The sequence below is a fragment of the Pseudopodoces humilis genome, chromosome 2, assembly GCF_049639895.1.
Source record: "Pseudopodoces humilis isolate 2021_Gansu_Grassland_sample_001 chromosome 2, ASM4963989v1, whole genome shotgun sequence".
In the NCBI taxonomy this organism is placed as follows: domain Eukaryota; kingdom Metazoa; phylum Chordata; class Aves; order Passeriformes; family Paridae; genus Pseudopodoces; species Pseudopodoces humilis.
The window spans coordinates 86074188-86089131 of NC_142201.1; the positions used below are offsets into that span (position 1 = coordinate 86074188).

Below are 14944 nucleotides of genomic sequence, written 5' to 3' on the forward strand. Positions count from 1 at the left end.
TCTTCCCTCGTTCTCCTGCTGCACTGCTGCATCCACGTCCCTCCACACCTTCAGCACTGCTCCTAGCTTTCATCCTCTCCTGGTTCTGCATCCTTATGCCTTCCTCAGTGGAAAATTATTGTGGTGGCTTTCCTCTAAACCTTGAGGATTCTTTAAGTCATATACTGGACTCAGAGTTATTAGATTTAAGACTGTCACTGTGGGTTTTGATCCATACCAGAGAGAGCACTTTGCAAGAAATAAGTAGAGCAAAGGGCAGATAAAACTAGTCCAGATGCCAAAGAATTTAATGTAACAAGATAATGTGCAGTCTGAGTGACAATGGCACTTGGTGACAGGAATACAAAGGAAGCAGTAAACATCTGAGTTTGTTTGTAGTGGAGAATCAAATTTGTTAATGGAAGGCATGATGGAGAAGACTAAAAAGCAGGAAGAAACAGAGACCAGAGATGGAAGAACAGGGTACTGTTTGATCAGGTTGATCACTGCATGGGTGAACCAGTTGCTGGTTCAGAACAGGATCTGCAGTGGTCCCACAATGCATGTCACAGTGACTGGTGCACCAGTATGACTGCCTTACACAAAGCCATATGACCTCTTGCTAAATAAAAAATGGTTGCACAAGCAGAAAACAGACTTAGCAGGTCAGTCATGTGTCTATCAGGCCTGCTGAAGCTTATACAAAAGGAAGAGACACTTCTTGTAAACACTGTGTAATTTAGTGAGGTATAGCGTAGAAACAAGATTTATCACAGCAAGTGAATCGTTTTAAAAGTTACAGCCTGCCTCCACCAGAAATTGAATACTTTCAAGTAACACCAATTAAGTTGTCATTGCAATATATATTTTAGGAGACAAAACCATTTCTTTCCTTGTCTAAGACAGACTAAGTACTGCCTTTTCCCAGCAGCATATTATGAAGACAACTGTCTCTTGTCTGGTAACTCACATTGTAAAAACAGAGCCAGGCTAAGTGACAGACCAGACCTCAGGTTTTCCAGCAAGCATCTCACATGTCTTCAGAGTCCTTCTGAAAGTGAAGAAAATGTTAGAATTGTGTCCTTTGTCTGATCTGCAGGAAGTCTGAAAAAAAGCCAGAGAGACATAAATTTTCTGCACAACAAAAAGTTCATTAGATTTAGGTCCTGCTGGCAGGGCCTTTCTCATTATGTGTATAGTGGAAGAAAAGGTTGTGGTGAGTCACCTCCTGGTGCTGCTCCATCGTGGCCCATCACAACAACATTGGCAGTGTGTCCACACCTGCTTTCCTCTCCAATGGAAGCAGTGATGGCACAGTCCCCCACCAAACTAGCAAGTATTCCTTCTTGGAGTAATCCTCAAAGAAGGGGTTAGTAACTTTGCTTGGAGGTAAGTGCAGTCTCCTTGCCTGTGCTCTCACCCAGATACCTTTCCAAAGGAGAAGCTACCCCGTATCTCCACAGCTACTGAGGTGTCTAGAATGTGTCCTCTTTTCAGAACATAAAATCAAATAAAAAGATTTTTGCACTGGACATGCAGCAAGGAAATCTACCTCTAATAAAATGTTGTTTGCTGGAGGTTTTTTTTCCCACAGTTCTTCTCACAGAAATAAACTGCTGTTCTTGGCTGGTATGCAAAGATATTCATCAGAAATAACATGAGCAGAAAGCAACAAATGTTGGCAGTGGCGCTGTGACACTCTATCATGCTCCAGCCTGTAAAAAAGGCAAAAAGCTTTGATGTGGCCGGTGCCACTTGGGACCCTTGGAGTTTTTCTCCTGTCCACGCAGTAGTTTCATTCTAGAACTCTCCAGTGATTCCTTTCTGTCAGGTACTGTGGTGGCCACAAGAACTGCCTACATGTGATGAACACTTTCAGCTGAATAACAGCCCATCCTCAAACCATTTAATTGCATTCAAACTAGATAATTGCAAAGATTTCCTTCTTAAAGCTTCCTTACAATTTTCAGAAGTAACCAGATCTAAACCGAAGCCTTGTTCCCTAATCTGAAGTTTATCGTGAAAGCTGCACAAAAGGTTAATTTAGGGGGCAGTGAATCACATGCTTTGGCCTCAAATGATTTTAGTCTCTGCTTCCACTTTTGACAAAGAAAACTGAAATGTTAAGAGTTAAGTTTGAGCTGGATATGCTTATGAGTTTGGATGGCTGGGCTTTATTTTTATAGTTGAGCTAGAATTGAAAAACAATCCAAGACAGATTAGCCCAGGGCACTTCCCAGCTCCAAGGCTAGTTGCATACCAAGCTTAGCAAAACACAGGATTGAGCTAGGAACTCACAGCAGCCAGCAAGTGCTTTCAGAAAGTCTTCATGGGATTGCTGATCTTCTGAGCTTTTTCAGACTTTACATTGTTCCCTACTCTTCCCTTGTTTAGCCTGTGGACTTCGGAGTTGTATTAGAGCAGGAATATGGCTAAGGTACTCTGGGGTCTGCCATCTTTTCCTTCCCCTTTCACTTCATTCCATCATCTGCCACTGAAGGATATTTTGTTCACATATTTTTGGGAGCAGCCCAGAGACCTGAGAGTGGTCCAAGGAATGCTGTGGTCTCTGAGCTATGGGATCAGCTGCTGGGGCAGTGGGGTTCTTTCTCCATCCCCCTGCTCCTGTCCAGTATCCACTACTGAGTGTGCATAGGCAGGATCTCACAGGAGGACATGAAGGTCACATCCCAAACAGAGGGTGTAAAGCATCAGCTAGAGAGGAGATGGGTCCTTCTCCTTCCTGGCAGAGAAGGTGAAGAATGCACTGGGAACAGAGCAGGGGTAAAAGTCTCAGGTTCTTTAGCACTGGGCAGGATTCATAACCTCCAGCCACCTCTCTCTCTTCCCGTTACACTGGGAAAGTATTTGCACGCAAAGAGGATTTGGGCAAACAAGAACTAGAGAAGCACATAATTTAAAAATTGCTACATAATAATAGTAAGGGAATTATAGGTGGTTTGCATATAGGCTGTGAGAAATGACCACATCCAGTAAGATAAAACAGCAAATCCAGAGTGATTAGCCACCCAAAAAGGTTGCAGGTTAGAAGGTGGTAACATTTCAGGGTGCAGTCCCTTATAAAAGAATAAGAAAACCTACAGGATAAAGGTAAAATCCAAATCAGATATTTATTTCATATTTTTTTTATTTCAAAACCAGGAAACAACCACATTAATAAGCATATAAAATCCATCTGAAATATTCACAATGCCATTACAGAAAAAGAAAATTAACAAAGATACCATGTGAGAAAGGTCTACACATCTCGGTCCAAGCCAACACACATCTGATGCAACATATGGAAGCTCTTATGCACAGCTGTGGTGGGAATTTCCTAACATAGATACCCATATAGAAATACCATGTTTGGATGTGCTGGAGGGTCAAAGGAAGGGCACAGAAATCTACGTAACTGAGCCAAAATATCAAAATTGGGAGAGAAGTCATATATAATCCTTCCAAGAATAAATATCTGGCATGTAAGCCTGATAAAAAGCTAGGGAAAACTGGATGTAATATGAATACATTGTGCAAAGCTGAGGCATTTTAAATTAATTCACAGGAAGCATTTAACAGTAGCAAATTTAACTGATCTTTGCAACTGTTTCTCATTGGGGAAGGTAAAAATGTCATCACTAGTCACTGAAGATGTCAGACAGACCCCCCAGAATATACATCAACGGGAATTTCTCTAACCTGCTCTGAATCATTATGTTGGCAAGAAACCTTGGGCTATCCATGCTACCAAAGTCTTGCTGTCATTCCAACCTTTCTAAGCCTTTCTTCCTTGTGCCACCTTGGAAGCTGCGGGCCTACCTCTCTTCTAGGATATCCAGTAATGAATTCCAGCAGGTCGACTCAAGTTTGACCATGTCCAAAAACTGCAGCTCAATCTCAGAAGAGCAGGAGTTTAAACTGGACCTACCTCTGTGCAACCTTTAGATATTTTGGGCAGGTCTGGACAGGCACGGGCCTGGAGCCTGTCACAGAATGCTGCAGTGAAGTAAAGCTGCCTCTCCTTGGCTGCAAGTGTACCCTACGTGCTACTTTTTTCCTGCCTGACCTGAGCTGTGCTAGCTCGGCAGCAAGAGTGGGGGACAAACAAACTCAGTGGCCCAGAGGAATGATGAGCAAGAAGACTGACATTTACTGATGAACAATTACTGCCTGCCACATCCCTTTGAACAGAGGCACTGTTATAGAGCTGTACACATCTACAAAGCACACTGGTGAGCACCACAACATCATGCAGACCTTCCAGAGAGGATATATGGGACAAAAAAAAACATCTGGCCTTCAACCAAGCAGGGGACTGAGCACTACAGACCTTTTGCACTGCTAAACTAGCAAATTCCAGTAGCTCTGGTGTCTAGTCCTGCATCTCTACCTAGATGAACTTACATGTACCACAACTGACCATGCCTGTGTCCAGAAGGGTCATGCTACATGCCTCTAATATTTATAGGAACAACTGGTAAGAAAATACAGCTTCAAAAAATAATTTTTATCCTCGCACTCCTTTAAGTGACAATCTGCAAATTTCAGAATTTATGACGTACTAGACTAGAACAGAGAAGCCAAAAAGAAATAAAATTAAGAGAAAGCAGGAAAAATTACCTTCTGGTTTGCAATCACCACCCTCAATCATGCACAGAATGCTTACAACCATGTCTGAAAATATAATCCAACAACAGCCATTGTAAGATGCAATATCGCACTCTCATCAACACTTAAGAACAATTATTTAAAACAGCCACCAAAAATCCCTAATAACAGAGATTTTAGTGCAGAAACATACCTCTTCCCACAAGTTCACAACTCATTGAATTTCTTTCCAGAGGGCACAAATAACTTCAAGGTGATGTGCATAATTGGCTCTGCTGTACATACCACTTAAAATGCTCAATCTCCTTTTTAGTACCACATTTCTCCTTTACAGTCTTATTGCACCTCAAGTCTACAGCATCTTGTTAGAATAGCTATTTCTCTTAAACTTCTCCAATTTCTTTATCTGTACATTTTTGTACACCATTAAAAAAATAAATATTTACAAAGTGACATACAAATAAATAAACTGAAGTAAAAGTATGCTTTCAGTCTGTCTATACAAAAAAATAAAAGCAGGAAAAAATATGCATGTGACTTGGTCCCCTTTTTCCTGAGGCTAAAAAAAGTGCACACTGGATAGGAAAAAGCAAGATTGCTTTTTGGTAAGCTTGCTAAATTCCAGTGTTACACCATACACACGCACACAGAGTAGACTCAAAGGGCTGGGGACTTGTTTAGCGGGTCACTTCAACTCACTACAAAAATAGTAATTAGGTTCAAATACATAATGGTCACTGTGTGCATAAGTATGTTAACCCCAAACTGTAATGTTACGTGAGAAAAGTAAAAATATTGCCAGCTCTTCTCTGTTCTCCTGATGTTTGTGGCAGGGAAGATGAGATTATTTTTGCAAGTGCCAGGTGCTTTCCAGAATGGCAGATCACCCATATCAGATTTGCTTAATGCTGGCAAGCCTGGCAGAATGGGTGAGCGTGTGGGTGAAAAGAAGAAAATAGCAGCAATTGAGGAGGGGAAAAACGTCCCAGTTCTCATGGTTTTCTTTGCTCATTCCTTTAATGACTCTTTAAGCATGAACGAGTTAAAGAATGGGTGTGTCACGGATCTTAGGCAGCTGCTTTGCCAGCTTATTTGCTGTTCAGCTCCACCATGGGGGTCTTCTGGGGTGATGAGGCAGCGTTTCCTCGTCCTTCAAAGCCCCTGGAGATGTCTTCAAAAGTCCTGCCCTTGGTCTCTGGCACTTTGAAGAAGGTGAAGACAAAGAAGATGACCAGGAAAACAAGGAAGATGAGGAAGACATAGGAGCCACATAGTTTCTGCAGGGAGGACAAACACAAAAGGTTTTATTTTCAAATTGCATGTATGGTCATTTGTGTTCACAGGTTAAAATTCCAACACCTTTCTCCAAAAGTGCCCTTAGGTATATTTTTTCTCATCACACCATTTTTAAAATTGCAATCATGTTAATATGGTCTCCTAGAGGTCTTTAATCTTCCTGAGGGTGACCAAAATTGATGCTTTTAAAGCAAAAGTCCTGATGTGCTAAGATGGCCCTTCCAAATAGCTGTAAGCTGCAACCAGTTAAGACAGCAGAATATAAGGGGAGCAACAGCCTCCAGTAACAATCATAACACTGACTCAGAGACCTCTGGAAGACTCACAAGCCTTCTTCTCAAAGCAGGGACAATTTCCAGAAGGGGTTGGGTTATTAAAGGTCACAGTCACATGTCAAAGTCTTCAAAGATGCAGGTTCTACCACCTTTCTGGACACTGTTCCACTGCTGCAGTGCCCTCACAGTGCTTTATAGACCAGGACTTACCTCTGCATAGGGGAAGAGCATTCCCACCAAGAAATTAGAGGTCCAATTGGAACAACCAGCCACTGCCATGGCTGCAGGTCGTGGGCCCTGGCTGAAGAGTTCTGCCACAATGAACCAAGGGATAGGGCCAGGGCCAATCTCAAAGAGAGCCACAAAGCCAAAAGTGGCAACAATGCTGATGTATCTGATCCAGTCCACAATGTCCTGCAGAGGAACAAAATGGGATCAGCACAATGCCATCTCCAGTGTCACAACTTTCTCAGCTGCAGTGTGACCGCTGTAGAAGTTCCCAGAGTTATAAAATTGCTCTCTCCACTGCACACTTGGCTGTAGCCCCAGCCCTACCCATCTATAGGGCAGCACTGCAGAGCAAAGCAGATGTATTTTCTTTTCTTATAGGTTCCTGCTGGGGTCAGCCTGGGCAAGAACACTGATCACTCACCTTTAGAGCTAAAGCTACAGTCATAATAGCAGCACACACAGCCATGCCAGCCAAACCAATTAAATGGAGAGTCCGGCGCCCTGCACGCTCCACCAGGAACAGCTAGAAAGGAGAAGGCAGAAGGAAAAAAAAAAAAGTCCATTACTCTGGCAGCAAAAGCAGGACAGACTTCCTTGCTCAGCATCTCCTGCACCTCTTATCTGCTTGTACACCTCAGAGACCATGGTGATCTTAGGGCAGGTCACCAGGCTGCTCCATTGTCAGCACAAGTTCTTCCACTCTGTTTCTTGCTACTGCTTTCTCTCATCACTCTTTTCCTCACATACACTCCTTTTCCACCTTCTCTTTCATTAACACCACCACCTCTTTCTGCCCATCTCTCCTCCCACCATGCCTTTGATGCACTCTCCCCTACAGTCAGTGCACAGCCCAGTGCTTTGCCACCGCCTGGCTACTTGTCTGTAGTTCCATCTGCCAGGAACGGGCCCAGGCAGACACACAGCCCCTTTCCACTCACCGACACCACAGTGAAGACTGTGTTTACCACGCCGGCCCCAATGGTGGCATAGATAGGCTGTGTGATACCAGCTCTTTCAAAAATCCCTGTAGAATAATAGAATACCTGGGAAGAGAAAAGAAAGTTGGTCACAAGTCACAATTCCATGTTGGAGAACAGGTCCCTCACCCTCTGCCTAACAGCCTGCTCAGCCATCAGGGAGTTCCCAAGCAGCACTCCATGCTATAGAACAGCATGCTTCCAGTCAATGTTCATTCCCTTGGTGTACAGCTGCAGTGTCTTGCCAGGGAAAGCATGTGGGGAAAGTGAAAACCATAATATCCACTTTCCATCACAGCATCTTCACCAGGTGACAAAACAGTGACCTCCAGCCAAGGCACAAAGATGTTTTGGGACTCAGAGCTCTCTCCACACCAGCAGCAAGTGCAACTCTAGCCAGAGGTAAGGGAGGCCCAGAAGATAGGCCAGGAAAATAACTCACAGCATTGATTCCTGAGAGCTGCTGGGAGAGTTGCAGCATGATGGCAATGATAATGGCTTGACGGTAGTTTGGAGAGCGGAAGAGCTCTGGCACAGTTGCCTTCTTTTCTTGGGACATTTTAGCACTTTCTTCTTTCATCTCCTGGATGTCTTGAGACACATCTCGATCTCCACGGAGCTTCTGGAGAACTGGAGGGAGGAATCCAAAGATGTCAGGTGTGAGACACACACTGGGGGGACAGGAGGTGTGCGTGCGTCCCATCCTGCTATTGCGGGGAGGGCACGGGAGGAGGACTGAACACCTCCAGCTGGTGTTGAGGCCTGCTGCATGGGAGAGACCAAGCCTCTGCTGGCAGCCTTGCTATTCTTTTCAACCCAGAGGTCAGGGTGCTGTGATCAGCACAGAAACCAGGCCACAGAAACCTGCTCACGTTGACTGACCTCCAAGCTTATGTTTGATCCTGAAATTCTGTTCACACTCTTGCCAGAGCCAACCCCAGCCCTCCAAGCTCCCTGTTAAATGCCAGCCTATTTCCTGCCTTTCAGGAGGAGCTGGCAGAGTAGCAGCAGCTGGTCCTGCTAAATCCCACCAAGCTAGGTGCCACTCCTCACATCTTAACCCCACCTGGCGCCTCTGTTGGGATGCCAGGTTTCTCATGCTTCCTGGCACTGGGGCAACCTAAGGGATGGGAAGGTAGGCCAGGACTGATGCCCTCCGGGAGTCACACCCTAATCCACCACAGGCTCCAGAATCAGTCCTGGCCTCCCACTCAAGTTCAGTGCAGGCTGGGAGCCAGGACACTGCCCTGCCCCTTTGAGATGAGTTCTTACCTGCTTGGGCTTTCTCCTCCTCCATCTTGTTGATCAATAGGAAACGGGGGCTTTCAGGGCAGAATAACAGACCTATGCACTGCACGATTGCTGGGAGGACCGTGAACCCCAAAAGCATCGGCCAAAGTCCTTCAGTGCCCATGATTGCCTCCAGTCCAAAGATCTACACCGAGAATAGAAGAGAAATAAGAGCGACTTCAAACACTTCAGTTCCTCACCCCCACCCCAGTATGACAGGATCCACACACGGCACCTGATGGCACGTAAAACCCCCCTCACACTTCCCCAGCCCTCCTTCCCCCACCCCAGGGCAGGATCAGGTTGTACCAGGCCTACCTGAGCCACCAGGATGCCCACAACAATGCCCAGCTGGTTGAGGGTGCCGAAGGCTCCGCGGACGCTGGTGGGTGAGACCTCACTGATGTACATGGGCACAAAGCCAGTGCAGAGGCCACAGAAGGTACCAATAACGAAGCGGCCGATAATCAACATCTCCACTGCCTTTGCTGCCTTAGAGAAGGCCATGAGAAGGCCACCAGTAAAGGCCAAGACATTCACCAACAGCATGGAGTTCCTCCTGCCAGGGTAAAGATGTCAAGACTGAGCTTAAACTGGCAATACAGCCCAAAAATCATCAGGAGAGGGGTGTAAAGGTAAACCTGCCCATGATTTCTCATCTCAGGGGTGGGAAGAGAATGGAATAATTCCCATTCAGCTTCTGCCTTGGCCTGCTTTTTGCAGCCCACACATTCTTGCTTCCCCCCCAGACATCTCTTCCCACCTCTTCCCTCTTCATCCCATTGCTCCTTTGTAAAGGGAAAAGTTCTCCAACAGTTGGCACCCCTCTTCCCAACGTACCTGCCAAATCTGTTTACAAACAGACTGACTGAGAAGGAGCCAATCATGCCTCCTACTGAGAAGATGGCCACAGAAAGTGACCATAGAGAGGTGAGCAGTTCTTGGGAGACTGCACTCCCACTCCTTTCTGACAGGGTTTTGTTGAAAAACTTCCGAATGATCTGCAAGAGGAATCAGGGAGCGAGGGTTACAATCCAGAGGAAGGCATTTTACACTGGGGAGAGGAGAGACTACTGTCTTCCTTCTGCTTCCTGCTGCCATGAAAACAGAGAGAGACACAAAAAGGCCACAGGTTCCACAAGGGGAAGATGAGGGCACAGAAGGAGGATCTTTCACTGAAAAGTTGCAGTATGATGGAGGGTACCCCACTGAGTGCAGGGGCAGGCAGGGTACCCAGAGGACAGCAGTATTTATTAAGGAAAACAGGCTTATCTTCTGAATATTTCAGATGATGTGAGTCACTGGTGGTTGTTGGGAGGAGGCGGGAGACAGTTGGGAATGAAAGGGAACAAGAAAACATGACCAGTGAGTGGATGGGAACATTTCTGGCAATATCAAAACACTGACAGCAGGGATAGGATTTCTGGTATAGAAATAGCTGGAGACACACAAAGTTTCACTGAAATAAGCCTGAAAAAAATGTTTATTTTTTATATGATGCTGTCCCAGGGGGATGTGACAGGGCCTCAGTGCTGATTTCCCAGGCATCCTCTTAGCTAGTGAGGGATATTCTGGCATGGGCTGGGGGGGACAGAGTGTCTGCCCCCAGCAGATGGCAGCAGGACATTAGCTAGGGAGGACTGACCCCATCCCCCATCCCGCTGAGAACATCTCTTCCCGGAGACAGGGTGGATGTGGTATTCGTGACTCAGTTCTTGACAGAGGAACCATCTTAAAGTTACATGAAAACCACATCTCTCATTTTCTTCACCTCTTGTTTCTTAGGCTACAGTCATGGGATGATTTGGTCAAATATCCAAGTCACAACCCTTTTACAAGCACTGAATCTATACTTCACACAAGGAATAAATAAACAAGTAAAATAAACTTGAAATAAACTAAATTAGGGCAGCTGTAATTCCTACCAACCCTTAACTGTTTTCTGCACACTGCCCTCTACATTCCTTCTGCCATGGTTGGTTTATTCTGACTCAAAACTGAAGCAGCTCACATTCCTCCACACACCACATATGGCAGATGGAGCAGTCCTGCCCTTCCTGTACTCCTAATTAAGAGAATTAACCTCTGTTTGCTCTCTCTCCTCCACCAAAGTTTGTCCTTCCTGTTCAATGTTGTATTTGAAAGGGGGTTTTAAATGCCTCTAATGTTTCACAAACCAAAAACAAATGACTGGCTGCTTAGCAGGCAGTCCCTCTCATTTCTACTCCATTGTCTTCCCAGTCAGCCCCTCACTCATCCCACCTCCCCTGCTCATTCTTCCTCTCACCTTCTCAGGTGCATTAATTACACCAGTGTTGTACCCAAACTGGAGAGACCCGATGGCAGCAATGCAAACAGCATAGATAAGAGGTGCTGTAATTTTCTGTGGGAAGAGAAGGAACAAGTATTTAGTTAATTTGGCTTTCTACACAACTCGAGTTTCTCTTCAGCATAAGCAGCAGCTGCAGCTCAAAGGTGCCACGTGCAAGTGCTCTGAGGGCAGGGAATGGGCTTTTATCCAGCAAGTGTGAGAACCAGTAGCATCCCTTGGATCTCCCTCCCTGGAAAGGGAGATGCAACTGTACAGCAGGAAAAGTTCTGTGGCTACAAGTAGGAGGGCTTGTCAGGGCCTCCCCTTTATTATCTCCTGACCTTCAGCAACCATTCTCAGCTCATTAGTAATGAATACACTGGCTGCATTAGTGGCTGTTATTTTGAGTTGATCTGCTTTACAGAGGCTTCTGCTGATCTCTGGCATGTCATGAAAGAAGGGTCTAACTCTTCCCTGAGCCAGCTGACAAGTTCCCATAAATTGAGTCTCAAATCTGCCCACGAGCTACACTGGCACTCACGCATAACAGTTACAACACACACTCTCTTCAGCAACAGGCTTGTTTTTCCCAGGCTAGAGCTTCCCAACCCTGCCCCAGGGCACTGGCACAGCAGCCTGCCTCAAGAGGTGGCAGCAGTTGCTACCAAGCTTCCCGTCTATTTTTCTTTAAGTTGTGGCAATAGTTGGTATTTTAAATGAAGCACACTCCCTGAAGTTTCAGTATACCTGAATCTCCATTAAACTAAAATAAAAACTACTGAGCCCTCAGAGCCATAGGGAAAGCTTGAAGGTCCAACCTCAGAAGTCCCACAGATTGAGAAATTTAAGTGTCAGCAAAAAGCATCTGACATTTTATTCATTTTTAAAGCTTGTGGCATTTAAGCCAGCTCCGAGTGAGGGAGGTGTGGGGGAGCAGGTGACTCAGGACTTGGCACTTAGGCAGCCAGTGCCTGAGTTGGCACAATTTGGAAAGATTGTGTTCCTCCTCATCTCAGGAGGTTTGGAAGCTTTTCCAAAAATATTAACAGTTCCTTTTCCAAGACTTTCTAATTATTGTACTTAAGCCTGGCAGAGTAAACTACTTGGTGGGGCCTACTGTCACAGCTCTTCCAGTCTCTCACTTTCTAGCCCAGCTCTAGTAGTGGCTCTCAAAACTGCCTAAAGTTTTTGACAATAACCTTCTGTCAGTGCCTTCAAGCCAAGCACATATGTGCTTCTGGCCTGCACAACCCTCAGACACAACCAGTTCGGCCTCAATAAACAGAAATTGAGGAAAGAACTCTCAGGCACAGTTTCCTCCACCTACATCATGTAAATGTCCTCCTGCCCAGGTCAGTGGTGGAAACAAAGTGGACAGAGGGCAGATGAGCACGGAGGTAGCGTTCACACCTGAACATACCCTAGGCAGTCCAGGCATTTTCCCTGGCACCCTGTGACCGTTCTCCTCATTTGGCACAGAACCACAAGGACACAGGTCTTTCAAAGCATGTGGATGACTGCAGAAATGCATTACAATATCTAAGCAGTTTTAGGACTCCAGGCTAGGTCATCTCTAGCCAGCAGGTATTGCAAAGCTGCAGACAAACCCCAGCTCTCCACACGGTTCACACAAGAGCACCTTTCCCCCCGGACTTTGCTTTGTCATGGCTTGCAGGGACCACAGCTGGCCTTTTCCTTTTGGGTGCTGTGGGGACCACAAGGTCCCTGCTTTCTGGGCACCCCCACTTACATGGTACATCAGTAATCTGCAGTTGTTCTACGCTCCTTCATGCTTCCTTCTTCTGGCTGTTTCCTGCTATTCATCTCCTACCCAGCCTCCCACCACCTAAACATCACATGGCATGACCCATCCCCTCCAGTGAGCCAGACTGTGATCTAATGTATGGATCATTTGTTAATGCTGCAAGTGCCTCGCTTCCCAAAAGGCAAACAGGGAGCTCAGAAATAGCACAGCTACACCCACTCTCTATCTAAAGGCTCAAGGCTGAGGTCTGTACACCAGCATGAAATTCAAACCACCACCCCTCCCTCCGACCACAGGCGTCGGCAGCATTCATTTCCCAGGAGATGCTCCTCACCAGCTCCCCTCTGCCTCGAACCCCAGAACTCTACAACTTGTTGTGCCCGGCAGGAGCGGCCTCTCCGCGCTTCTCTGAACGACCTTGACCAGACGCTCTCCTTTCCTCTGCCTCATCCTCTCACGCCGCCCTTATCTCCCATCAATATGGCGATGAGAGCCCCGGCCTTCTCCAGTTCTGGCTGTTCCCGTGCAATTCCCCGGCATCCCACACCAGGTTCGGGTGGGTATTTGCAGACACCCTTAGTACATTCAAACACACGCAGTCATGAGCTCGCTCCGCTGCCGCACACCTCACTCGCAGCTGCAGACGGGCAGATACCCACAAATATCCCCTGCTCTGCATACGAGAAGGAAGGGAAGGACATGCTCTGCCGTCTTCTTGAAATGTAAAAGTGATTCTGTAAGTCACACTACCGCCACCCAGAAAAACGCCTTTCACATCAATCCCCCGTTTAGCATCCTAGACCCTGGGACAAACCGAGTGCGGCGCCGCCAGCGAAACAAACCTCGTGATCAATATCCTACAACGCGGGCAGCATCATGTGCATCATCAGGCCACGCGCACCAACCCAAAATCAATCTCACGACCTGCCACAACCCCTCCCGAACTGCGCGGTCCCCCCCCACCACCCACACACCGGCGAGAGGCGAGCAGCGGCCCTGCCGCCACCACCGCACCCATCCCCACCGCGACCCGCGGGCGAACGCCGGTCGCGACCGCATCCCTCCCCCGAAGCGCCCGGGGGCACCCGAGCGGCGGCCGCGGCGGGGATGGGGAGGAGGGCGACAAGGAGCCGGCGATCGCCTCCCTACCTTCTTGGTGTCCATCGTTGGAGGCGCCCGGAGCACGACTGGCAGCGAACGGCCGCCCGTCCGCACCTAACGGAACCCGCGAGAGGCGGCGGCTCCGCGCCCGCCCACGCCCGAGAGTGCCGCGAGCCCGCCCCGCGCACGCCTCCGCCCGCGCCCGCCCGCCCATTTATGGGCTCAGCCATGGGAGGGGAGACGGAGGGCAGAGGCTGCGGAGGGGCGGGGCTGGGATGCTGCCGAGCGCCGAAACACAGCAATCAGCCGGCGTCCCCCGGAGCTCACGCCCTTCCGTGACGGGGATCTGCGTGCGGGGCCGCCGGGCGGTGATGGAGCGGCGCGGGCGGAGAGGCGGCTCCGCTCTCCGCTCCGCGGGGACCGCACAAGGAGCCGCCACACCTCGGGTGCCAGGCGCGAAGCGCTGGCTAATGGCACAGTCGGTGCTTTGGGCGGGTTGCGCCGGCAGCGGCTGCGTGGCGTAAAGAGACGTCTTCATTTATTATTTGTTGCATATAAAAATAAATGTCATTATTATTCGGCCTGTAAGCAAGGCGAGCAGTGACGGTGCAAAGGCAGCCACACAAACACCACGGGCAGTAGCCTGAAGTCGAGTGCTGTGCTCTGCGGGTGCTCGCACATCTGTGGATGAAGTACGGTTCTGGGTAGCTGCGTTTTGGGGATTTTTTTGTTTGTCTGGTTGCCAAAAATGTATTTTTCATACGATGCTAGAATCTAAGGGGGCAAAGCTGAAGCTGGATCTTGTCCCAGACTTCTTCCTTACAAGGGCATGTAATGACAGGACACGGGGGAATGGCCTCAAAATTATAAGAGGGCAGGTTAAATTAGATAATAGGAAGAAACTCTTTACTGTGAGGGTGGTAGGGCACTGGCAGAGATTGTCCAGAGAAATTTGGGATCCCCCTTTCCTGGAATTGCATAAGGCCAGGTTGGATATGGCTTTGAGAAAAAAGTAGAAACTGCCACAGCCCGTGGCAGGGAGATTGAAGCAAAATTATTTTTAAGGTCCTCTCCAGCTCAAACTATTTGATGAGTCTATAATTCAATCAAA

The 14944-nt window shown here is 47.6% G+C and overlaps 1 protein-coding gene across 1 annotated transcript; it reads right to left on the minus strand.

Annotated features, from left to right (window-relative positions):
- Window positions 1-3109: 3109 nt before the first annotated feature.
- On the minus strand, window positions 3110-14014 carry LOC102112509 (solute carrier family 2, facilitated glucose transporter member 3). The gene is made up of 10 exons (XM_005531018.3): window positions 13882-14014; window positions 10944-11039; window positions 9497-9657; window positions 8975-9215; window positions 8639-8801; window positions 7809-7996; window positions 7328-7432; window positions 6811-6912; window positions 6369-6572; window positions 3110-5864 (listed from the first exon to the last, which is right to left on the minus strand). The coding sequence occupies exons 1-10, from the start codon at window positions 13894-13896 to the stop codon at window positions 5676-5678; spliced, it is 1464 nt and encodes a 487-aa protein (XP_005531075.1). The 5' UTR covers window positions 13897-14014; the 3' UTR covers window positions 3110-5675.
- Between the last annotated feature and the right edge of the window lie 930 nt (window positions 14015-14944).